The following is a 25,315-nucleotide window of genomic DNA, read 5'->3' as shown; positions in this document are numbered from 1 at the left end:
TAGATTTCAACTTTATTAATTCACAAAAGGCTTATCCAGTGCTTATAAAATTGAGCATAGTCTATATTTTAACATCTAGAACTGTACAAAGACAACAAAAGGGAGACAAAATCTGAGGGTAAAACCGATGAAGAAGAACAAAATAACACTGAAAAAAAAGCTGGATTTACAAATTGACAATTTTAAATACTGTTAAATCAGGGTTTTTGTATTGAGTGTGAATCATGTGATGGACAATGGTTGACATTCATTTGGAGTTCGTGAGTGACACTTTTTTTCAGTAGTAGACCGAAGTCAGAACATTTTGAGGTTTTCTGAAAAAAGAAGATGGTACTTTAGAGTTTCCGTCCACTTTCACTGTCAGTAGTACAAAAGATATGCTCAGTAAAGCCGACAGAAAAAGGGAAGGAGAGATCTGTATCTCCAGATTTCTCTCCTGCGACAAAATGACACTTTTCCACACAAAATAGGCGGCCATTATGTCCTTTCAAAAGGTGTCTTGGGATATGTGATGTGAGCCCAGATCACACATTTAAAATACATGAACAATAAATAACAGCATCAGTGCAAAACTACACAATAACCCAAAATAAAAACCTCTCCTGCATCGCCACAGCAAACCTTACACGGTCAGTTATCACACGATGAACCCTGGATAGAAAATCAGGTTTTCAAAGCAAACTCTTGTTTTTGACGGTGTAATTAATCAATGTTTTAACTGATTAATTTGTGAAGGGATTTAGAGAAGGGACAAAGGACACACTGAAGTACATGTGAGGATGAAGCAGAGGGATTTTAACTTCACCGCCTACTCAAAAAGTCTTTAAAGAGGCCGGTGAATAGTATAACCCACAACAGATAAGGCAAATGTTTGTTTCTTTTCTGTCCATTAGATTTTATTGGCATACAACTGAAAGAAAAAATTACTAAGGGTACCAAAGCCCCTGTGTTTAGGCTTCATTTAATGTCTCAGAGACAAGTAACGTATTCTTTTCAATGCAAATCATTTCACGTAGATCTAACAGAGCGAAACAGTGCATAAGGGGCCATTCTTTTTTCTCAAATGTTTACATTTCAATGTGTCTGTGTGTTACACTTCAAAACGTTTTGCCATGGTGAACATTTTGGCTTCAGGAAAAAACTGACACCTCTCGGCCGTTGATAGTGTCCTGCAGAGGGCTGCATAGCTGCTGGTGTACAGCTGATGAGGCATCAGGTGGTCATAGTTCATAGATCAGTGTGTGTGTGTGTGTGTGTGTGTGTGTTCGTGTTAGTACTATGTCTGGGCCAGCTGAAGCTCCTCCAGTCCGTGTCTGCCCAGGTGATATCTGGCCAAGTCTTTCCGCGTCACCAGACCAACCACCTGAAACCAAATATGTGATTTCAGAACAATTGTTGTGGTTTTCCATCATCATCGATCACTAAACATGACTTTAATCAATGCATAAAGAGGTTATTGTCTCAAGGGTTAAACTCAGAGGGGAAAGGAGAAATATATTGAGCGATAGACACAGAAACTCTTACCCTGTTCACATCATCCACCACCACCAGGTGTCTGAGTCCCAGCGCTCTGAACAGCTTAAACACACGAGGCAGAGAAGTGTCCTGCAAACACAGCGTCTCATTTTAGTTTAAATCTAGTTACATATTTAATTAAATTATATTAAATATAGACATAACTGTTGGTCATCAGGATTGTGCAATAGGTTGCCATTGTGAGCATGTGTGTGTCTCTGTATTGAGTCTAAAGGTGTGTGTGTGTGTGTGTGTGTTTTACCAGTGGCACAGTGTAAGGCGTTGCGTTCATGAACTCGGTGAGGTCCATCATACACTCCCTCTCGTCCTGGGACACGTGGATGCTCTGGATGGGGGGGAAGCGGGGGTAGGCGTCCCTGAAGTCCTTCAGCTGGAGCTTCCTCTGAGTCAGTCGGGACCGGGCCAGCTCCACAAACACCTGCCGGGACACAGAGGAGGAACCTCACTGTTTAAATCACCATAACAGTGAAATGATTTTATTTATAAATATTTTTAAAAATACAATAAAATAAACAAATAAATATAAAACATAATTTAAATTAAAAAGCAGTTAAAATATTTATTATATATAATTTAAAATAAATTGATGTTCATATGTCTTGTATCTTAAAAATATGCAAGTATAAATAAATAAGTGATAAATTGAACATACATTTTAATTCATTTATTGAAAAAAACACATATTTTGACTCATTAATATTAAAGCTGATTTCAGGACTTCATTTATACAGGTTTGATGTTACCTTGTGCTTGAGGAGAACGATGAGCTGAGAGCGGAGGATGAGTCCGCAGAGCTTCGAGGGCTGAAAGCGAGTAAACAACAACAGGAGGTGTCGTTAATACAATATAAAATATAAGGATTCAGATTGAAGCTCTAACGTTCTGGTACAATATTAAGTCTCGAGTCATCCCAAAAGTACTGCGATAGATGGCGCCGAGGATGGCTGCCGTGTCTCGAGCTCCTCAACAACTCCACATTTTAGTGTTTTTATTGTTTTACTTTGTTGGTTGTTTTTAACTTTTTTTGCAACATGCAAACCACCCAAGCGAGCCCTATCATCCAATATGATAGAGAACAACTTTTACACATCAGGTCGCTGGTGGACAGCAATAATCCACGACGACCTGCAAACAATGGAGAGTCTCCGTGTTTACCTGCTGGAGCTCTACCTGTGGAGCGCAGGAGGAAGAGACCACGAGGTTCCCGGGCCGGGGTCCTGGTCAGGCTGAGGAAACGTGAAAACAGGCCTCCTCTACCGAGTTTACTTCTGGCCAGGGGCGTGGCCACGTGGTGGCCAGGGGGGGCCACGGCCACCATTGGTCAGAGTATGGCCACCCTGCCGGCCCCCCCAACCTCACGGCACGAAAAAAAAAAAATAAATACAACAAACCCTCATGAACAGAAATGGTATAAAGCTGAAATAAATGCATTAGTATTTTTTTTTTATCAAGTCGTTTTATATTGTCATTCGTCACTTCTGCTACAAGCCCCATATTCGCAACATGTTGGGCCACGCCCCCTCCAACGTGCCTGCATTCTGACAGCGCTTCAGTGGAGAGACTAGCACTGGAGACGAACGCGCTGGATATACCACTGTAACTAACAGGTGAGTAAGTTGGTGATACTTGAAAGGATCATTGAAATGATAAGATCATTTAGTTATCTTCACACTCAATTAAATGTGTAATGATGTCTCGACATTAAGGATTTGTGGCAGAGTGAGTTGAGTAAGGCTGCTGTTGTTATTTTTGCAAACTTGTAAAATGATCTATGGCTAGCGAGCTATCGCTAGCTAGTTAGCTTAAGTCCATTCCCAGGTGTCACTAAGTCATAGATAACGCACTGTCGCTAGTTTACACTTGAAATGGAATAAAAGCAATCTAAAGTTAATGTTGTGTAAAACTTTTCTTTAAAAAGGACACAATGAAAAGGATAAGTGCCTCAGGGGGAGACAGAAAAATCAGCGCTTTTTTTGCCAGCACCAGAGACCAGCAAGCTAGCACGACAGAGAATGTTGCAGACAGAGAAAGGGAAACAGAAGGAGCTAGTTGCGAAAGCATGACAAGTACAGAAAGGGAAGCAAGTGGCAGTGAATATTCAGCAGACAAGTTGACAGAGACAGAGCAGGAGGAGGAGACTGATACTAGGAGAAGAGAATTTAATTACAAAGTCTGCCCTCCAGGTGAGTGGTTATCAGTAGCTGAATAATGGGACATGTTCGGTCGGGTTATGGCAAACAACAATAATTTAAAGGCTGGCCATATAATAAACATGTATTTATTAAATCTGTAAAATGTTAATGATTGCATGTTTAGTCTTAAAAAACAACTAAAGAACAACATGTAATTGGAAGTGGATAGCATTTATGTTAAAAGCTGATATTAATGGGATTCTTTGGTGTTTTACAGACATTTCCAAGTCCAGGGGTGAAGCTCCAGCTCAACCTAAAGTTAATTTCCCCAAGACACTCCAGGGAGACAGAAGCAGGAGCTTCAAGGGTGAGTGGTATGAAGTTCACCCCTGGTTGGAGTACTCAATATGTGAAGACTCCACCTTTTGCTTTGCCTGCAGGCATTTCAGCTTACCTGGCCATGAGTCTACGTTTAATTCAGGTTCCGGTTTCAAAAACTGGAAGAAAGCTACCTATACAGACGGAGGGTATGCTGCACATAGTAGATCTGAGCATCACAAGAATGCCATGCTAGCATGGAAAGAATACCAAATTGCAGAAAAAAATCAGGGATCTCTAATGGGGCAATTAAATAAAGAGTACAACAAAACTGTTGAAGAGAACAGGGGGTACATCAAAACTCTTGCTGAAGTGGTTCTTCATTGTGCAACCGAGAACATTGCTCTGCGAGGGCATCGTGAATCTGAGGCCTCAAGCAGGAAAGGGAACTTTTTGGGTATGTTGAATATCATAGCAAACCATGACGACAAGATTTTGAAAAAGATGGATGGTCCCAGGAATGCTAAATATACAAGTCCTGACATACAAAATGAGATTTTGTCATGCTTAGCAGAGATGGTGCGCACATCAATAATCAAAGAAGTCAAGGAAAGTGGTGCTTTTAGCATACTTGTGGATGAGACTAAAGACAAAAAAAAAAATGGAACAAATGTCTTTTGTTTTGAGATACTATTACAATGGTGAAATCCTTGAAAGTTTTCTGGAATTCGAGGTAGCAGAGAAGCTAGATGCGGAGAGCTTGACAATAAAAATAATTCACCTCTTGTCCAAATATGGTCTAGAATATAAGACTAACCTTGTTGGGCAGTCTTATGACGGGGCTGCAGTCATGAGTGGCAAGCACAGTGGTGTGCAGGCCCGAATTAAGGAAGTAGCGAAGCTGGCTTTCTACGTTCACTGTAATGCGCATTGCCTTAATCTGGTGCTGGTGGACACTGTGAGAGGGATCCCAGAGGCTGATTGCTTCTTTTCCTTATTAAAACAGCTGTACGTCTACATGTCTGGATCGGCAGTGCATCCCAAATGGTTACAGGTGCAACAGGAGATGTATGCAGGTGCACCCAGAGAGTTGCAAATGTTGAGTGACACACGGTGGGCCTCCAGATATTATGCTTGCCGTAATTTGTGGGATAGGTTGCCAGCAGTTGTGAAAGTTCTTGAGGAACTGGGTGATGAGAACAGTGGCGAGAGGTCAGTAGGTGCCAGAGGCCTTTTGCCTCAGATTGATTTCCAGTTCATTGTGTTTCTTGCCATATTTAAGAAACTTCTGGGAGATGCAAAATTACTGTCAGACATGCTCCAGTCTTCCTCTCTTGATTTGGCCAAAGCAGTGGATCTTGTGGAGGCACTTATTAGTACTTTTGAATCTTACAGGAGTGAGCAGCAGGTGTTTGGTGATTTGTGGGACACTGTTTTGGAGCTTGCAAAGCAATGTGATGTCTCTGTAGACACTGCTCCAAAACGTAAGAGAACACTAAGTTCAAAGCTACAGGGATACCATGTTCTGTCTACTGTGGGCAGACAAGAAACAGGCGATGGCAAAGATTATTACAGGACAGGAATCTTTAATCTGGTATTGGACCGGATGCTCATTGAGCTCAGGAACAGATTCTCCAATCAGAATTGTGACATAATGCGTGGAATACAAGCTTTAAATCCAAGTAGCAGAAGCTTCTGTGACAAAGATAGCCTTTTTGCATTTGCCAAATTGTATGGGTGTGACCTTGTGGACCTTGAGCATGAGCTCTACCAAATTAAAAGAGTTTTAGATCGTAAGATAAAGCAAGGGATGCAGAGACCACCTACAATTGTAGAGCTGGCAGCTTTTATTGAACCATACCAGGATGTCTTTGATGTTTTCTCCAGGCTTTGTAAAATTGCATTGGCAATACCTGTCAGCACAGCTGCTTGTGAACGCAGTTTTTCCTGCTTGAAGCTTGTCAAAACACACCTGAGAACTACAATGGGAGAGGATAGGCTGAGTGATCTAGGGGTGTTGAGCATAGAACACAGGAGGGCAGCGTCTTTAAATTTAGATGAGTTTGTTGATCGATTTGCTAGAAATCATCACAACCGAAGAATACAGCTGCTGTAAACTAACAGCTAAGTAACCAGCATCTGTCTGTTATACCTGCCAATTCTGCATCATTAACAGCCCCAACATTCTTTTGTTTTTCCTAAAGTGTATTATGTGACATGGGTATTGCAATGTTAGTACATGTCTGTTCTATTTAGACTTATCTGGTCAGCTTCCCAGACAGACACTCTCAGATATGTTCTCAAGAATTACAAAAAAGACAATTGTCAAATTATTTACATGGATCTACCTACACTCACTCACTCACTCACTCACTCACTCACTCACTCACTCACTCACTCACTCACTCACTCACTCACTCACTCACTCACTCACTCACTCACTCACTCACTCACTCACACACACACACACACACACACACACACACACAATTCAATGTACATTTTACACATTGTTGATATTTGTTTTTCTTTATGTTTTATGGGACATGTGTGTGTGTGACGTTTATTTTTTACTCTTTATATATACATATGTTTATTATCGCAAATAAAATGAATATTGCACTTAAAAGGCTACAGTTTACTTTAATAAATGATCGCCTAAAATGACAATTCATATCGTGTCTTTCTGTCATTTGCACTAAAAGCTTCCCCTTCTCATGTTAAAGTCCTGAACCCCCTCACATAATCATGACACATCGCACTCGCACATTATCTAAGCACCCATTCCAATAACATGGGATTATCAGTAACAGTAAGACATCATTAGTGTCCATAAGAAGGTTCAATCCATTGTTTATGGCTAGATGAGCTGTTAGAAAAACTGCTGCTCTGAGTGATGCAGTGCGTGAGTTTTAAAATAGTAGTTTTTGACAATCAAGTGCCACCCCAAATAAAAGACTGGCCAGAGCTGGCCCCCCCAGAAATAATGTCCTGGCTACGCCCCTGCTTCTGGCAAATGTCCAATCCCTGGATAATAAGCTGGACGAACTCCGTAGCAGGGTGGCATTTCAACGGGACATTAAGACCTGTAATGTTTTGGTTTTCACGGAGACTTGGCTCGACCCCACGATACCGGACGCCGCCATTGCTCCACACGGATTCTCCATTCATCGCCAGGACCGGACAATAAACTCAGGGAAGAGCAAGGGAGGAGGTGTCTGCTTCATGATCAACAACAACTGGTGCTCAGATGTGGAGATCATTTCTTCGGACTGTTCTCCCAGCCTAGAGCACATCATGATCGGATGCCGGCCTTTTTATCTGCCGAGGGAGTTCACATCTGTTGTTCTAACAGCTGTGTATGTTCCGCCGCACGCTGACAACAACACAGCGCTGGAGGAGCTGTATGGGATTATCGACAGGACAGAGACTTCTCGGCCAGAGGCCGCATTTATTGTGGCCGGGGATTTTAACAGAGCCAACATGAAGAAAGTCCTGCCGAAATACTATCAGCACGTCAGCTGCCCCACGCGCGGTGGAAATACACTGGACCATGCTTACACTCCTTTCCGGCATGGATATAAAGCCCTCCCCCGCCCCCCCTTCGGCAAGTCAGACCACATATCTCTTCTTCTGCTCCCTGTTTACCGGCAGAGACTGAAGAGGGACCGACCTGTGACAAGGACAGTGCAGCGTTGGTCCGAGCAGTCTGACTCTGCTCTCCGCCACTGCTTTGGCATCACGGAGTGGTGTGTGTTTGAGGAGGACGACATAAACACACACACTGACGCGGTCATTTGCTACATCGGCAAATGCATCGATGACGTCGTGCCGCGGATTACTATACGGACATTCCCAAATGAGAAGCCCTGGATAAACGGCGAGGTCCGAGCTAAACTTAAAGCACGGGCCATCGCGCACAGCGGCGGTGATTTGGATGAGTACAGGAATTCCAGGTATGCACTCCGGAGAGCTATTAGCAGTGCGAAAAGACAATACAGGGACAAGGTGGAGTCGAACTACAAGGGCTCCAACGCCAGAAATATGTGGTCTGGACTAAAAACAATAACAGACTACAAAAGGACAACGAGTGGTGCTGAGGAAGTGTCTGCATCTCTCCCAGATGAACTGAACACATTTTATGCACGCTTTGAGAAGCCCCCGGCTGTGGAGGCACCAAAGGCCCAGGATCCCTGCTCACTGGTTTTAACCAGTGCAGATGTGTGTAGATCTCTGAAAAGGATCAACGCACACAGGGCTCCGGGACCTGATGGCATCCCTGGCCGTGCTCTCAAGGTGTGTGCAGTTCAGCTGGCAGATGTGTTCACAGACATTTTCAATAGGTCACTGCTCCAGTCTGTAGTCCCCACATGCTTTAAAGAGTCCATCATTGTCCCTGTCCCCAAAAAGACAAAACCCATCTGCCTCAATGACTACCGCCCAGTTGCACTCACCTCCATCATCATGAAGTGCTTTGAGCGGTTAGTCAAAACTTTTATCACCTCCTCCCTCCCTGACTCACTGGACCCCCTGCAGTTTGCCTACAGAGCAAACAGGTCCACGGATGATGCCATCTCCCTCACCCTCCACACTGCCCTCTCCCACCTGGACCAGAGGAACACTTATGTGAGAATGCTGTTCATTGACTACAGTTCAGCATTCAACACCATTGTGCCCTCCAAGCTCATCATTAAGCTCAGGGACCTTGGGCTCAACAGCGCCCTCTGTGACTGGATCATGAGCTTCCTGACGGGCAGATCCCAGGCAGTGCGGATGGGGAACATCACATCCTCCACCTTGACCCTCAACACCGGAGCCCCTCAGGGTTGTGTGCTCAGCCCTCTCCTCTACTCCCTGTTCACGCACGACTGCGTGGCCACACACAGCTCCAACACCATCATCAAGTTTGCTGACGACACGACCGTCATCGGCCTGATCACAGACGGCGACGAGACGGCGTACAGAGAGGAGGTCAGAGCCCTGACATCTTGGTGCCAGGACAACAACCTCCATCTCAACGTCAGCAAAACAAAGGAGCTGATTGTGGACTACAGGAAGAGGCAGAGAGAAGCACACACACCCATCACCATCGACGGGACTCCTGTGGAGAGAGTCAGCAGCTTCAGGTTCCTCGGGGTTAACATCAGTGAGGACCTGACATGGACACATCACACCAGGGTCATATCCAAGACGGCTCGACAGCGGCTCTTCTTCCTCCGCAGGCTGCGGAAGTTCAACATGGACTCCAGGATACTCTGCAACTTCTACAGGTGCACCATCGAGAGTATCCTGACTGGCTGCATCACCGCCTGGTATGGCAGTTGCACCGCCCTCAACCGTAAGACTCTACAGAGGGTGGTGAAAACTGCTCAGCACATCACCAGGACGGAGCTGCCATCCATGGAGGACCTCTACACCCAGCGGTGTAGGAAGAAGGCCGGTAGGATATTAAAGGACCCCCATCACCCCAGCAACAATCTGTTCTGTCTGCTGCCGTCTGGCAGACGGTACCGCAGCATCCGGACCAAGACCACCAGACTCAGAGACAGTTTTATACCACAGGCTATAAGACTACTGAACTCCTGAGCTGTGTGAATGTCTACTCACATCTTTTTACACACATACATATATATATTATACACATCTGCCATACATATCTGTTTATAGTACACATATCTATATATTATACATATCTGCCATACACATCTGTTATACATAATATATGCATCTGTCCATACCTCCTCATTCAACAGTGTAAAGTATTTAAATACTCTCAATGTATTCCACATATGTATATATTTCACATCCTCAAATCTTTATTGTTACTGTAAATATTCTTCTCTCTTTTTCACTATTTTATTTATCTTATTTGCACCATGTATGTTGAGTTGTTGGAGGAGCACGCGACATAAGATTTTCATTGCCAACATATACGCTGTATCTGCTGTGCATATGACAAATAAAAACCTTGAAACCTTGAAACCTTGAGAGTTCCTCAAATATTAGTACTGAATAGTAACATTAGGCCGGTCATTTACTTTGTTTCAAATGTATGGATACTTTCTATTAAGCAGTGGATTCGATATGAGCAGGAAGTGGTCAAGAGCTGCAGACATTCCTTCCTCAAACATAATCTTGTGTCTGCATTTCTGATGTATCATTGCTACAGTAGGGGCTGGTATTTCTGCTTTTGTCTCAAAAGATGTCTCTGCACAACTGTTGATTGTTGGACCAAAAAGCCCATCTTTAGTGAGACAACATTTACTGTGGCGTCTATCATTTGCTCTAAAAAAAATGCCTGAACACAACCTCACATAACCAGGGGGAAAAAGCTCATCTCTGTAGATGCATTTTACTATGGCTGGATCCACGCAGGTTGTTCAACTTCTGAGGACATTCTTTAATCAAGTTAAGTTATTTGCACTACTTAAAAAAAAAAAAAGCATTCCTGCATTACCTCCTCACCACCAGCGCCCTGCATGACGACCGGGAAGCCGTTGTGATTGGTGGACGTGTTGCTAAGGACGTCCACGATGGTCCCCACCTTCTCTATCCTATTCAAACAGGTGACCGGGGCACTCATCACCTCTCTGTGTGTGGGGGAGACCGGAAGGGAGAGGGAGAGGATTGAGAAAATTAGAAAAAAGGAGCAAGTGAGAAAATGTGTAAATACTAGACTATAGTGTAGTTGAATAGAATATAATTCAGCAATCATTTGGGGTTTAAATAAAGGTCCAAGTGTTCTGAAAGGTGTGTTTTCCCAGACAAATTGGAGGAATTGCGGTCAAATCTGTGCTTATAGAGCATAACAACGATTGACAGGCAGGCGATATAAAGAAAGACATTCCCAAGTCACGTATATTCACAATGTATTTTATTAAATGAGCAACGCTTCGCTTCCACTATAATACATGAAAGGTGTGAGAGCAGTGTGTAAGTGGTGTGAGTCTGTCTTACGTTCATGCTTTTTACATGAGAAGTGTGCAGCCCTTTTCACACAGAAACGGGTCATTAAGTGTCATTTTAAGTATCAACTACTGACAAAAGTAACCTATTGAGAGGTTTTAAGAGTTCCATTGTTTTGTCCGTTTCAGCTGGCAGTAGACGAAGTAAATACATTTTCCAGTTCAATAAAACTAGATGAATTTAACCCTCCAATCTCCAGTCACTATGGCTCAGTTTTCCACAAACAGAGAGGACTCACCTGGCCGTTAACCAATGAGAGGTGGCGGGCGCTCCCAGTGCAGGAAGGGAACGCTCTGCAGCTTGATGTGGATATCATACAGACCCTGAGGCAGGAAGACACACAGTGGACTTATTACACCGTCAGCAGTATAGATTGTATATATTAGTACCATGTGCACATTTTATTGTATCAATTTGCACAGTTTTACTTCTTCAGTCTTTACTCACCTCTGCAAAATAGTCCCCTACTATCTTGGCTGTCATGAGGACGAGCATGATGGGCAGACCGTACGTGACGTTTCCCGTCGCCTCCACCATGATGACGGTCAAACTGAGAGTCATCCTCACTATGCCACCTGTGTAGAACAGTGCATAAAAACAATTATCTGTGAGACTATTTCACAGAGGAGCTGTACAAATATGGATTGCTCAAAAAAAGCTCCAGTGTATTGCTCATCTTAATACACTCCATTTCTCAATTCCAGTTCAAGTTACTCACCTAACTGAGCTGCGGCTCCGATCAGAGCATATTTACCAGGGTCTGCCCAGATCTGACAAAACACACAGCAAGAAGTCAGTGAAAGCATCTGGACTATTAATAAAGTTGTTACCCATCCATCAAATTTAGAAAAAAAGCAACATCAGTCACTCAAAGGTTGGACCAAATACAAATACTGGCATGAAATAGTTAACTAAAGTACAGTATTTAGCCTTCAACTCAATCGCAATGTGGTCTGTTTTCAATACAGGAGCAGCAAAGGGGTCGTCTTCCTCTCTTCCTACACGACAAAGCATCATAACACACACTCACCGAGCCGTCGGGGGTGATGGAGGCCAGCAGGATACCAAACAGTCTTCCCCAGGCGGCTCCTATCAGCAGAGACGGGATGAAGACCCCCGCCGACACAGCCAGGCCGTACGTCCAACACGCCAGGAAGAAGTAGGTGATGGTGAACAAACCTAGGGTCCACGGGTTGTAGGTTCCTTTAATGAAGAGAGGGGGACAAGTTCAACACATCTGGTCATATATACGAATCCCACCTGAAACCCCTGTTCAGACTAGGCTCCCTCCCCCCGTCTAGTCCAAAGAAGATAACATTTATTTTGGACTAGACTCGGACAGGCACAAATAGCGTTGCAGTAAGAGCAGCTGTTTGAGACAGGTCTGATGCAGACTTCCTGTAGGGTTTAATAACTTCCTGCTGGATGTGGTAATAACTTCCTAGTGGGAGTGTTTAATAACTTCCTGGTGGATGTTTTAACAACTTCCTCTGGCTGTATGATGGCTCAGAAGTGAACTCAACATGCCCGACCCTCCACGGAAAACACTCAAAACAGAGAGGAAGTGGGAAGGGAGAGGGTGCGGAGGGTGTGGAGGCCGGGTCGGCACCGGGCTTTATTCATTACCATGCTGTATCCCTTCACTAGGCCCATGTGCAAAATAATAGTAAGAATAAGAAAACACTGTGTCAGATGTTTGTACAGTTATTTTCAGCAGCTTTTTACCTGGCTGCGTGTGGAAGAGACTGCGGACGCTTCTCTCAGGAGTGTTGAAGAAGGCCGTTGCCATGGAGTTGTACTCTCCATCTGCACAGAACAACTGCAGGAGAGACAGAGAGATTGATAAGAGAAAGAAGAGGAGACAAGAGGAGGCTTCCTTCCTTCCTTCCTGTGTGATTTAGTTATTTAACTATGCAGTCTAACAGGACAGATTAGGTGGCGTCATGGATCCGTGTTCCAACCTTTCCTTTATGTTTGCTTCGTCACGCATCACTCCCATCTCTCACTAAATATGTCATCGCCCCCTAATAGGTCTAATAAAGATGTGAGGAAGCCATAAAAAACAAGTGACAGCATTGGTCGGATACAGTTCTTCTGTAAATACTGATTAAGATAAAGTGCCAGTTGTCTGTTCTTTAATACAAGATTGGTTGAAGCCTTAATTAAAAAAGTAAAAATAGCAGAAGAATCCACCCATTCCAAAATAATCTGTGCTATTTCATAAAGCATTCAGGCCAAAAGAAACAATTTGGAAAATAATATTCATGTGTGAATTAATCACATGAAGATTATGTCTCTGGTATGAAGTCATTTATACATAGAAACATCAATGAATTAGCTATTTTGCTTAAATATAGGAGTGAGAAATGAAAGATATTTGCTTATCCATATAATTGTGTCCATTGGGAACAACTGAGACAGTCTCCTCTCTTGGCAAGACACCCTTTAATTGTGTCTCCATGTCTGGTGTTGAAATAGACAGGACAGAGGACAGAGCTTTATTTGTGTCGGCCTGATCTGTAGCGTGACTTGTTGTTCGACACAGAAAACATTTGTTCGCACACATTCGCAGAGCCAAACAAAACAAGGAGGGGGAGGTTTGTTTCTCTGTGTGCCTGTGCACCATTGAAATCCATCCAATGGTTGAGACATTTGAAGGAAAACTCAGGGATTCACCAAAGTCAGAATCGTTCATCCTCTGGGGAACATGAAAGTAGAATATGGTGTCCTCTACTTTGCTCCTTTCGGCTGTATTGTTCTTATGATAAATGCTGCTAAAGCGCAATGAATTGAAACAGCTGTCTGGTTAAAAAACAGGAAGCATTAAGACCCACTGCGAGCGGCTTTATCTTCTCTGAATCTGCACTCCCGTCGGTGTAATTTGCTCAATCATGCTCATCAAACTTTAAATATGTCTCGATAACTGACAGCTCTTGTGACACCATGCAACAGTGACTTTCACAGCTGTAATCACAACACAAATATGGTGTCTGTTGCAGTGTGTGTGAGTGTGTGTGTGTGTGTGTGTGTACCTGCAGTGGGTACTCCTCTTTGTGCTCGGGCCCCAGAGGCTGACAGTCATTGGAGAAGTAGATCATGGTGAACGACACGGCCGCGGTCACTGCAGCAACCAACATGGCCTCCATGACTTGTAAACACGGCCGATGAACATACCTGAAACACACAGAGAAGTTGATGTGAACAGGTTATGAAACCGGGCATTGTGTGTATAGTTGTTATTTTAATGTGTGTTTTGGGTCTACATTTTTCAGCAAAATCTGACAATTTGCGGCACTTGGAGAATAGTTGGATTGGAGACAAATAAGATCCTCAATTAGACCATTTTGTCCAAGACTAGTACGTAATATATCTATTTCATACATTGCAAGAGGTTGTTTTACATCAATATTTGAGTAAAACATATTAGCAGTTATTAATTTTACATAACCACAAATGCCTACACTTCCTTATCTTGCAAAGAGGTCTTTTAAAAAATCAAAACTTCCTTTTTGTTAATTAAGTTTATGTTTTTTTAAGAAACGAGTCAGATGCATACAAAGCCTTAGTGCGTGTTACTTTGGTCAGAATAACTGGCAATATATACATTAACTTTATTAAATATCTAGTAATCTTATATTTAGTTCGTCTGTCTGAAGCTTTTGCTGTCCTCTGACAAAGTGAGTGTAAGAAATAGATATGGTTTTTAAGAAGCTGCATCACAAACGTGTTGGTGGTCATGGAAACACTACCGATGTTGTCCACAGGGGGCGCAAAACAACACAAAAGCAGAACAAGCAGAAGACATATTTTATTTGTTAAGGGATAAATAATTCGATAGTTGCTTTAAATTACGATTAACCACGTTACCACTTTTATTAACTACAAGCTTTTATCACTATGGGGGGGGGTTCAAGTCCATTTTAAAGGACAAAGAACAAAAAAGTCTTGGCCGTTGTGGTTACTCTTATATACCCTAACTGAAGTTGTCTTAAAATTGTGCCATGCTTTTAACAGCTTCTTTTATTTTGCATACTGACTGGCGATATTGCCATTTAACTTGTGTTTTATGACAGTTGTTTTCGACTGTGTTTGTTGTAACATTGTTCATGCTGCTTTCTTGGCCAGGTCGCTCTTGAAAAAGAGATTTGAATCTCAGTGAGACTTTAACCTGGTTAAAGAAAGGATATATATAGAAGCTGACATGTTGATGTTTGTTGAGCTGAAGCGTGGACTTTCTGGAAGTCTGGAAGAAATTCCCGGTGCAATAAAACGTACTGACTGGAAACAAAGCTTTGACAACTCTGAAGTGAATTCCAGATATAGTGATCACATTTTCTCCCAACTTATAAATATTTTTTAACATTTTTTCTCCAAATTTCAGATTTTAGTGAAACATCATATTTTTTTCCCCAGATTCAGATTTTTTTTCCAGATTTTCTCAAAAGCTTAATTTCTTTTCACATTTTCTCTAAAAAACTAAAAAGTTAGATATCCTCCAAACATCAGATTCCTTTTTTAAGCAGAGTATTTATAATGTATTGCGACACAAATGCAAACATAATCCTTGTGATGACTCAGCTGTCAGGTGACAGTCGGTTCTCATACACATGTAAATATAAAAATCCAATATGAGGAAATGAATGTCATTCTATTTAATGCACGTTATCTCAAAGGCGTGTTTTTTTTACTTTATCCTATGAACTAGTATTTGCAACCGGCTCAACATTACCATATTTATGTACCACAGGGTTTCTTGCAAAATGATAAACCTCACCCAGAGTCACTCAGACCCGTCGGCCCCGCAGTGATTAAACCTGTTTTCTACTCTATTTTAAAACTCTTCGCTCACAAGACGCTGATATTCTGAGAAGTCAAATCTGAATAGGGAAACTTCCTCATCTCGCTCCCCACCCTCATGCCACTGTGTGTTTCTTGGCACACTAAACACACAAAGCAACGCGGTACGTCACCTGACCCTGTGTTTAAACTCTCCTCTTCATGTTTTTGATATTTAGTTTGAAGCTTTTATGGACGTTACCTGATCCTGAAGATGGTCAGCCAGTAGTTCAGTTTGTTGAACAGAGCGCCTAACAATCCACCTGCGCAGGACATATAAACAGTACCGTCAGAATTACACACATTAACTGAATCAAATGTACTTTGGGGCTGCAACTAAGAATTACTTTCAATATTATTAGTTTAGTTTTTGTTAATCCATTAATTGATTGGTCTGTAAAATATCAAAAAATTGTGAAAACTGTCAATCCAAATTGGTGAAAATCCAAGCCATGACTTTAAATGGTTTGTTTCAGGAGACAAAAAGATATATTTGTTCAATATATTTAAGTTTTAACTACCAATTATCAAAAGAACATTTCCGATTATATTTCTGTCAATTGACCCTTATTAACTTTTTTTACATCAACTATTTATATTTGTTTAACACTATTATTATTATTAAAAATAAATATTCAATTATTATTATTATTATTAAAAATAAATATTCAATTATTATTATTATTATTATTATTATTAATAATAATAATAATAATAATAAATATTCAATTATTATTATTATTATTATTAATAATAATAATAATAAATATTCAATTATTATTGTTTTTTTTTATATTATTACTATTGTTATTAGTATTTTTAAATACATTGTTATTACATTTATAATTCTGATTATTTTTATATTTATTACTATTTTTACAATTGTTATTTTTATTATTGTTGTGATTATTTTTATTGTTATGTGCCTGACCTCCACCCAGATACACAACATTCATCAGTATCAATAATGTTTCCTTGGAAGATTCTTACCTACAGCTCCCATAAGGATAAACAGTGGAATCTCATAGAGGTTATACTCCACACTCTGAAAGAAGCACACACATGATGTCCTCGTTTACAGACCAACAAATACCTTAAGCTGAGACAGTAAACAAATATAAAGTGTAGGTTTCTCACCCCGCTCTCAAAGCGCCCAAAGTTGATGAGACCCGGGTTGGAGAGGTCTCCTGGGTTGTTGTTGTAGATACTGAGGAAGAAGTTCAGGGTGAAGGTGGAGATCATGGAGGCGAAGAACTACAGGGGGGAGAGAAGAATTCGGGAGGGGGGAAATACAACATTTTCAGCATGATTTGGAAACTGAAACCCATTTCCTACTGGAGAGAGGATTACATGTGTTAAGTTGCTCGTGATGGGTTGGTCAGGGACTGGTCCTAATAGCATTATGCATGAAAGCGGATGTTTAAGTGGTATAATTATGGGAGTAACACATAGAGCAGAGCGAGTGCTGCGGTTCTGTAAATGCACACAAGGTAATAACCGCTCTTTTTCCTACTTTTATGCCATAGGTAGCGGGTTTCTTTTGGGAGTTTTTACTACATATTGTCCTAGGTTTTCGTTGAAATCAATGAAGTTTTGAATTCAAGCTCAGTTTCTGATTTTAATTTGCTTCAAAAATCCTTTATTCATCCCACAGATTTTACTCGTACTAAAAAAGAGGCAAGCACATATTTAATGAATTGGTTTGGTGACTGTTAAACATAAATAAAAATCAACAACACTGCATTTTGAGATTCCTCTTTTGCTCTCCTGTTGGGGGTAATATGGAGTACAATGTACTTACTATCCTCCACGTCAGCATCTGGTTCCAGAAAGAAGCTCCCTCCTCCAGAGAGAACAGGACGCCGCCTATCGAACGCAGAAACAGAATCTCAGTGAGGAAACACAGCGCCGTTGTTGCTAAATAATCCCTTTGATCCATTCACACCATCTCTGGAGAGGAGTGTGCATGCCAAGCTCAATCACACGGCATCCTCCACACTGATTGACAATGAGATATTTACCGGATTCACATCAGTTACAATGCAAGCACATGACTGTAACACATTAAAGTCGTGGTATGTGAAGCATTTCCAGACTACTGATGGGAACAGGTCTTTATGTAGGAAGGAAGTTTTGAGGCGACTGCTTTATTGTCACAACTAATGAAGTCAGGGTTTCTGCAGTGTTCACTTAATACATTTAAAGAGGCACTTATGCATATTTGTATTTTGTGCCTCTCCTGTGACATGTCTCCATGCTTTAATGTTCAGAAAGCTCTTTATCTTTCTCATACCTGCCCTCTCTTCACCCTCTGTCTGACACCAGAGCCCAGTCTGCTCTGATTGGTTAGCTGGCCGGCCCTGTTGTGATTGGTCAACCGCTCAGAGATGTCCCGCCCCTTAGCCTATCACGTACAATGTGTTGGAGCGCGAGCCAATAGAAGCGTGAGTGTTACATAGTGATGTCACTGTGTTCCCATAGTAACCAAAGGAGTCGAATTGAGGCTTTCAGTAAGTTTTTAATGCGGTATATTTACTGTATTTGATCTCTTGTGTATAATTTGATTTTACTGTTTTGGTCTATTGTTTAAACCAATATTGGATTGACTTGCTTTGATGCTTTGGGCAAACATTTCGTAAAACGTTTTTGAACTGTATTGAATTACATTAAATGAGATTGAATAGGCCTGTCCAACACAAGCTCCTTTACAGGTTCCCCTGTCTTCTGTCTGGGCATGCAGCCACACGGGTGTGCCTGTTGTGTTTAAAGCAGCTAAACTGCCAGCACAACTCAGGCGGATAAATATGAAAACGCATGTTTGTAGTTTGCTCTGGTGATGTTGCTGTGTTTTTACCGACTGGAGCTCCAAAAGCAGCTGAAACACCGGCAGCAGCTCCAGCAGACACAAAGTCTCGTTTCTCAGTGTCTCTCCGGAAGTATTCAAAGATCTACAAACACAATCACACACTTATTACTCGTTATACAATTTACCTACAGACACCCCCTTTCCATGTACATTTAGAAACATATCAGTAGTAGAAAACCATAATTGCCCGAAGAGCAGACAGATTTCAAATGAAGGAAATCTAATATCATTGAAAAGTGTAAAGTATCTTCAGTGAGACAGAATGCAGGGAGTGCTGGAAACAAAGTATTTCAAATAAAATAAAAAGATTTAACTGTAATTGAATATACTTCCATCTGTTCACTGACCTGAGACACACACACACACACACACCCAAACCCACACACACACACACACACCTTGAAGTCTCTTTTTAAAGAGGTGCTCCTGCCCTGTGAGACTCCTGCAGCTACAACAGCACCAGAGTGAATCATGGGTCCTTCCTGAGGGATTGTGGGTAAACGAGAGGAGAGGTATCAAAGACAATTCATAGCAGCACTTGGCATTTATTTACAAAGTCAATTTGATGCAAATTTGACTAGAAATGATCTTGCAAAATGCCATATTTTGCCAGAATCGTTATGATGTTTGTAAGAAAAGATGACGTATTTATTCTTTGCTTTGTGTACGGCACAACAACATTTTGGCTAATTGAGCATTTTTTGCATTGGAATTTGTGAATGAGGGTTGATTTTTTTTGTACCTTTCCGACAGCAAGACCACCGACCACTGAGCAGATAACACCGCACACTTTCACCACCAGGGTCTGTCGGGGGGAGAGACAAAACATGTCACAGATAAGAAAAGTCTTTCCTGTTCAAAAACATCCATTGATATGTGTGTGTGTGTGTGTGTGTGTGTGTGTGTGTGTGTGTGTGTGTGTGTGTGTGTGTGTGTGTGTGTGTGTGTGTGTGTGTGTGTGTGTGTGTGTGTGTGTGTGTGATGTCTCTTTACCTTAAGTCGTACCACCCGAGGAATCTTGACTCCATTGAGGTAGCATTTTATCTGAGGGATCCCACTTCCTGCCGCTATGGGCTGCATGAGACAAGGAGAAGAAAGAGAGAGGTATATTAAAAAAGGCAAAGATGGAAAGTGCTTATGATTACAAGAGTCACATTTGAGGATGTGATCAGAGATTGTTGTCTGTGTTTTTGGTGAATGAAGTCTCTCAGTGGTGATGAAATGGCATTGAAAGCATAAAGGGGGAAAAAGGCCTGACTGGAGCCCTTTTTTTTGATCAGTCGGCTTGCATGAAAAACCCTAAAGTTGCTTCAGAAAATCTCAGCTGACTGTGGTTAACCTGAATGGCAGAATAAGAGAAGCACATTTAGATTGACCCATTTTCACTATTACAGGCTGTTCCCTTCTCTTCACTTGCACTTCCGTGTGGACTGAAACATTATTCTCGAGGAACATTCACACGCAGGTAACTCAAACACACGATACCTCCTCGAGTCTTACCTCGAAGAATGCGACGATGATGGCCCCCATCATGACGATGGCGGAGTTGAGGACGGCCCACAGGATGAGGGATATCGACAGGCCGCCGACCTCTGTGAACTTCTCTATGTCTGTGAGGGGTCAGAGGTCAAGGGAAATCACGTACAATGTGTTGGAGCGTTAGCCAATAGTGCGCGAGTGTTACATAGTGATGTCACTAAGCTACATAAGTAAACAAAGGAGGCCGATGGAGGCGTTTCAGGCGGCAAATACTGCGGCTTGCTGTGATTTGGGTATTGCACTAGTCCATGCTGCAATTTCGGTTATCATTTTGCTTAACTGTGCATCTTTAATATATATAAATACCAAATGATGATATATTCTTTCAGCTACTGTTTCCTCTGTATTTAACTTGGGCCCGTCATCTGGTAATAAAAAGTTGCTCTGATTATCTTGCACAAAGGATACTCGTTTTGACCACTTGGTATTTGTAACCAGCCAGTTGCTCCACCGCAATGTCGATGAAACACGCAATGAGGCCGGTCAGAAAGCCAATCAGACCACAAACCACCCAGCGACTGATCTCCAGACAGCGGAAACCCTAGGAAATACAAGAAAAGAGAGGAGATAAATCCAGAGGAGAAGTTAGAGAGGTATTTAAAATAAGGGAAATACACTAATTCACACACATTGAAATATAAGGTGACTATAAAAGACATCTTTGTGACCATATAAGGACAGCAGACGGACATTAGCTAATAGCTTAATCTGGCATTAAAGACATAATAAGGCAGAATGACAAACATCCACGTGTTTCCTTCTCTACTCACCATGTAACTCATCCTCCTCTCCTCCTCCAGAAACAGCTGGTTCTCAATGTTATCATAGTCCAGACTCTTCAGTAACACAGAAAAAAATTCAATAAACTAGGGCTGTCAGTTGAACGCGTTATGAGCGGCGTTAACGCACGTTTAATGTGCGTTCTGTGACCCTCGGCCCACTCTGTAGTTTAAGAAAATATCAGGAAACCATGGTAACGTTGTGGATCACAGCAGAAACACACTACAAATGGAGAAAGAAAAGTCACTTTTGAATGGAAAGTTGCGCTATAAAGCCCTGCCGGGTGGTTTTCTCAAAAAGAAAGAGGTAATGTACGTGCTGCAAAGTGAATTAAGTTTCCTCCGGAGTACGCCGAGTTTAAAATATCACTCGCTGACCAAGCATAGCGCTGATTCAGAGACCCCACAGAGGACCACATAATAGCTAAATGGTGGCTACAGACTGTAGGTCAGGAAACACTGATGAGGATTGCTAGAGTCAAAACGACCTTCTCAGGAGCCTTGGAGAGACGCCACTGTAAAAAAGATTCATAACTTCATTGCAATAACAATGGTGTTTACTGTCTTGAATAAATATAATTACATTATTTATAACATTATAACTTATAATAAACATTGTTTATTTATTATAAACATAATTTAAGATTAATTATAAAGCAATCATATTTATCCACCTACAAAAACTTCAGAAATATCCTTTTTAAGGTACATTCAGAACCGTTAAATAATGTGCGATTAATTTGCGATTAAATATTTGAATCGACGGACAGCCCTAAAATAAACACAACAAATCAATAAAATAAATGTTTAAAAAAAGCAGTGTTTTCTTCTGTTTCCTAGCTTCTTTTCTAATTAAATCTGTGTTATTTTACATTTTTATGTCAGCATGTTCATAGCAAACCATAGATATGTTAATACAAAGCGGATTTTATCAACAGTTGCCAGTTTCCTGCAGGCTTAAGAGGATTATTGTTTGTTAGCCCAACATGTTTTCAAGGTTTCATAACTTGAATGGCACTGTGTATACATGTTTTACCCCGTACTGTTTTTAGCACTTCCTTTTTTTTTTTTAACTCCACCAAGGTGCCACCAAAGCAGGAAACGTATACATCCCATACACATGATGCTTTGATTAAAACAATGCAGGGTTGTCAGGATCATGTAATAATCAGCACTCTTCTTTCTGGAGCCAGATGCTGTCAGTTTGGTGAGTTGGCATTTTTACCTCAAATTTAAGTGACAGCAGCTTCTCATTATGAGGGATCTCTTTAGGCCTCCCTCTCAGAGATTCCTGCAGGGAAAACAAAGATAAAAACTGAAATCAACAAACTGAAACTGACTAATAACCTCCGAGTCATGTGAGGGACGGCAAGGAGCTGGGAGGAATAAAACATTTTGAGTACAATACACTAATATTTGAAACAACACATAAAAACGTCCTGAACTCTCAAAGATCACTACCAAAGAGAGGACAGGAGAGAGGAAGAGTTGATCTATAATGGAAGGCGCATGCACGCTAGATAAAGGCGAATAAAGAGTCTAATCTACTCCACATTTACATGCTATTTGAAGTGAGCGTCTGTCGCACAATCAGCAGCAAATAAAGCAAATACATAAGACATTCACATAAACAGACCGTAGACGAACGCTTTTATTTGCAGCAAATGACAAACGTGCAGATCACATGCATGGCATCACAATCCCATCAGGCAGTGAGAACAGATCTGAATCTGATGGCTTCTGACGGAAGGAAATGGATGTCAAGCTAAGGGACGGAAAGATTGCCTCGAGCGTTGGGCGTAGGATCCTGTAGCGATGTGTCACTCCAGACGGCTGAATTTAAATGGCTTATTGTGTGTTTTCTGAGGTATTTAATGCCTGATTGAACAGACTGTAACTGAGCTATACAAGCAAAACAAGAATAAAGGGTTGTTGCTTTTCTTATGTAGCATGAATAGACTTAGCAGCATATTGTTGTGCAACCCGTTGTTCTAAAAGGACAGTAAATGATTCTTGAAAACCTTATAAAACCTGACTACGATATAAGCTTATTCATACATTTTATCGGTATTGAATAAATGGTGTGTAACCTTTTTTCTTAAGCTACCAGTGTGTGGGATCAATCAGTTTCTGAAAACTGAAAACCGAATGGTCAGGCGGTCAGGGTTTAGTTTAGCACAAGGCCTGCGTCAGTTCATAATTAGCGCTGCATCACAGTGGAAACCTTCCGACAGTTTCCAAACACATGTTCTTACACACACTGGATAACTCAAACTTCCTTATTAAAGGTCATTTCTGTGTCAAGGTTTCCCCTAGAAAGCCATATTAAAACACGGAGCTACTGAGATTAAATTGTCTGTACCCTCATCATCATTCAAGCTCGGGCTGAATCTCATTAAGTCAACTGTAAACGTCGCTTGCTGCTGTTTTGAATGATTTTTAAGATAGTAAAGTGGAGTTTTTATAATTACAGAGGGTTAACTAACTACACTAAGGAGGTTTAAAAGAAATGGCGGTAACTATTGATGGGGTGATATCGATAGAGGAGTGACAGACACAGAGAGAAAGAGTGCGACGTCGTTCTCGGGCTTTACCTCTTCAGACGTCATCTCCTCCTCCAAATCCACCGTGCTCAGTCTGCCTATCTGAAATATACCGCCACTTCCAGACAGCTACAGACACCACAGACACCAAAACAAATATATATACAGTATATAAAGGGCTTTTGTGTAGCAATTTCAGGGTGTTGGATATCCAGATAAAAGTGACAGGGTTCGGGAAGTATAAGGGACTAACACTGCATGTATGATACAATAAAGTACACTTTGTCCAAACTTCCACCTAAAATGTTAAAGGAAATGAATAATTCTGGTGAGACGGAGAGAAAAAAGGAACTTAGAAATTCCATTTTAGGCTGACAGGTTTATATTTAGTCTAAGGGCGGCAAGTCTACTAGTTTATGAGACTATCAGAGTTTGATACTGTTGTTTAAAGCTGTTCTGTTCACTGTAACATAGTAAAAGAAACATTTCACTGGATGTAAACAGTATCAATAACAGGCTCAGATTACCTGCAATTCCATGAACACTGATTTTATTACTTGGAGAATGGACTTTCTTACTCCAATTAAGGCAATGTCACAATCATCATCCTTTCTAAAGTAATGACTGTCATAGGGTTATGTATCTTTTCTTCATTATTGTGTCCTTATACTAAGCTACCAGACTTTTTATTTGAGATAAGTTACTAGCTTATTAAGACAATGGAGGGACTAGCCTTTCAAAACTCTCAATAGTCTGAATATTTTTTCCTAGACAACAATCTAATTACAAGCAGCATGTTGCACGTAATTTAACTAACACTAACTCGATTGCTTTCACGCAGCAAACAAAGCTTGTGGTGCATCTGAACTGCAAAGACACCATAACACGTGAAAACACACTCAAAATGAAGTCAGCAATGCATAAAGAAATCTTCACAAGCATCATAACCCATGCAGCATTTAGAAAACATGACTCAGCGTAAACTAAGTGGTTAATAAAAACATGATACAGCATCTTCTTAAGGTTGGAGAGGAACTCAGAGCTTGTACTTGAGAACAAGTAGGAATACTTTGTTACAAGTAAAAGTCCTGCAATCAAAATGTTACTCAAGTAAAAGAAGGAAAGCATCATAATGTAGTTAAAGTACTAAAAGTAAAAGCAGTCATAATATACATGATATGATTTGATTATAATTATTGATGGATTAAAGTGTTCTCAAAGCTGGTAAAGGTGCAGCTAGTTTGAATGACTTTGTAAACTGCAGGGTAGCTGCTGAATTGACTCTTTATACTAAATCCAAATCTGTAAAGTAACTAAAGGTATTGAATAAATGTAGAGTACTAGTAAAAAATGTACCTGAATTGCGGGGTAGAAATACAAAGTAGTAGTACATTTGGGAATAATCAAGTACAACTACCCCTAAATTGTACTTGATTAGAGTACTTGAGTAAATGTACTTCGTTACTTTACATCACTGTTTTGGACGAACGGCTGTCATGGTGGCTAAGCTAACATGCTACAGCGGTACCTGTCTGGAGGGTCTGGGCTGTTCGGAGCCGTTGAGTAGCGGGGTTCCCTCCGCGGTCGCCCCTGACTCGTCGGCCCGGCTGGACCACGACACTTTCTTCGTGATGTTGGCCATGGTTCTCCCCGGTAACCCACAGCCCTGACTTCCGCTGATTTATTTCATTAATTTCAGTTGTGGCTAGCTGACTGTATACTGTTATTCTTTCTCAGCTTCCCATGATCGTCATGTGACACTTGTAAGGATCGTTTGAAGGGCCAAACATATCCGCGTTC

General features: G+C 41.3%; 1 protein-coding gene across 1 annotated transcript; it reads right to left on the bottom strand.

Moving 5' to 3' along the window:
- On the bottom strand, nucleotides 1–25,275 carry clcn7 (chloride channel 7). The gene is given in 26 exon segments (XM_063904008.1): nucleotides 1–1,363; nucleotides 1,525–1,605; nucleotides 1,778–1,954; nucleotides 2,280–2,339; nucleotides 10,444–10,576; nucleotides 11,191–11,221; nucleotides 11,224–11,275; nucleotides 11,400–11,527; nucleotides 11,671–11,722; nucleotides 11,983–12,155; nucleotides 12,678–12,771; nucleotides 13,985–14,126; nucleotides 15,991–16,051; nucleotides 16,779–16,833; nucleotides 16,926–17,042; nucleotides 17,590–17,654; nucleotides 18,643–18,736; nucleotides 19,053–19,136; nucleotides 19,397–19,459; nucleotides 19,648–19,728; nucleotides 20,155–20,264; nucleotides 20,602–20,734; nucleotides 20,964–21,029; nucleotides 22,198–22,263; nucleotides 23,567–23,644; nucleotides 25,044–25,275. Coding segments are annotated over 26 exon segments (2,397 nt in total). The 5' UTR covers nucleotides 25,158–25,275; the 3' UTR covers nucleotides 1–1,276.
- Nucleotides 25,276–25,315: the final 40 nt, after the last annotated feature.

This window comes from Eleginops maclovinus, chromosome 16 (assembly GCF_036324505.1).
Source record: "Eleginops maclovinus isolate JMC-PN-2008 ecotype Puerto Natales chromosome 16, JC_Emac_rtc_rv5, whole genome shotgun sequence".
NCBI lineage: Eukaryota > Metazoa > Chordata > Actinopteri > Perciformes > Eleginopidae > Eleginops > Eleginops maclovinus.
Note: the sequence above shows the minus strand (reverse complement) of the source record. Positions and strands in the feature narration are given on the sequence as shown.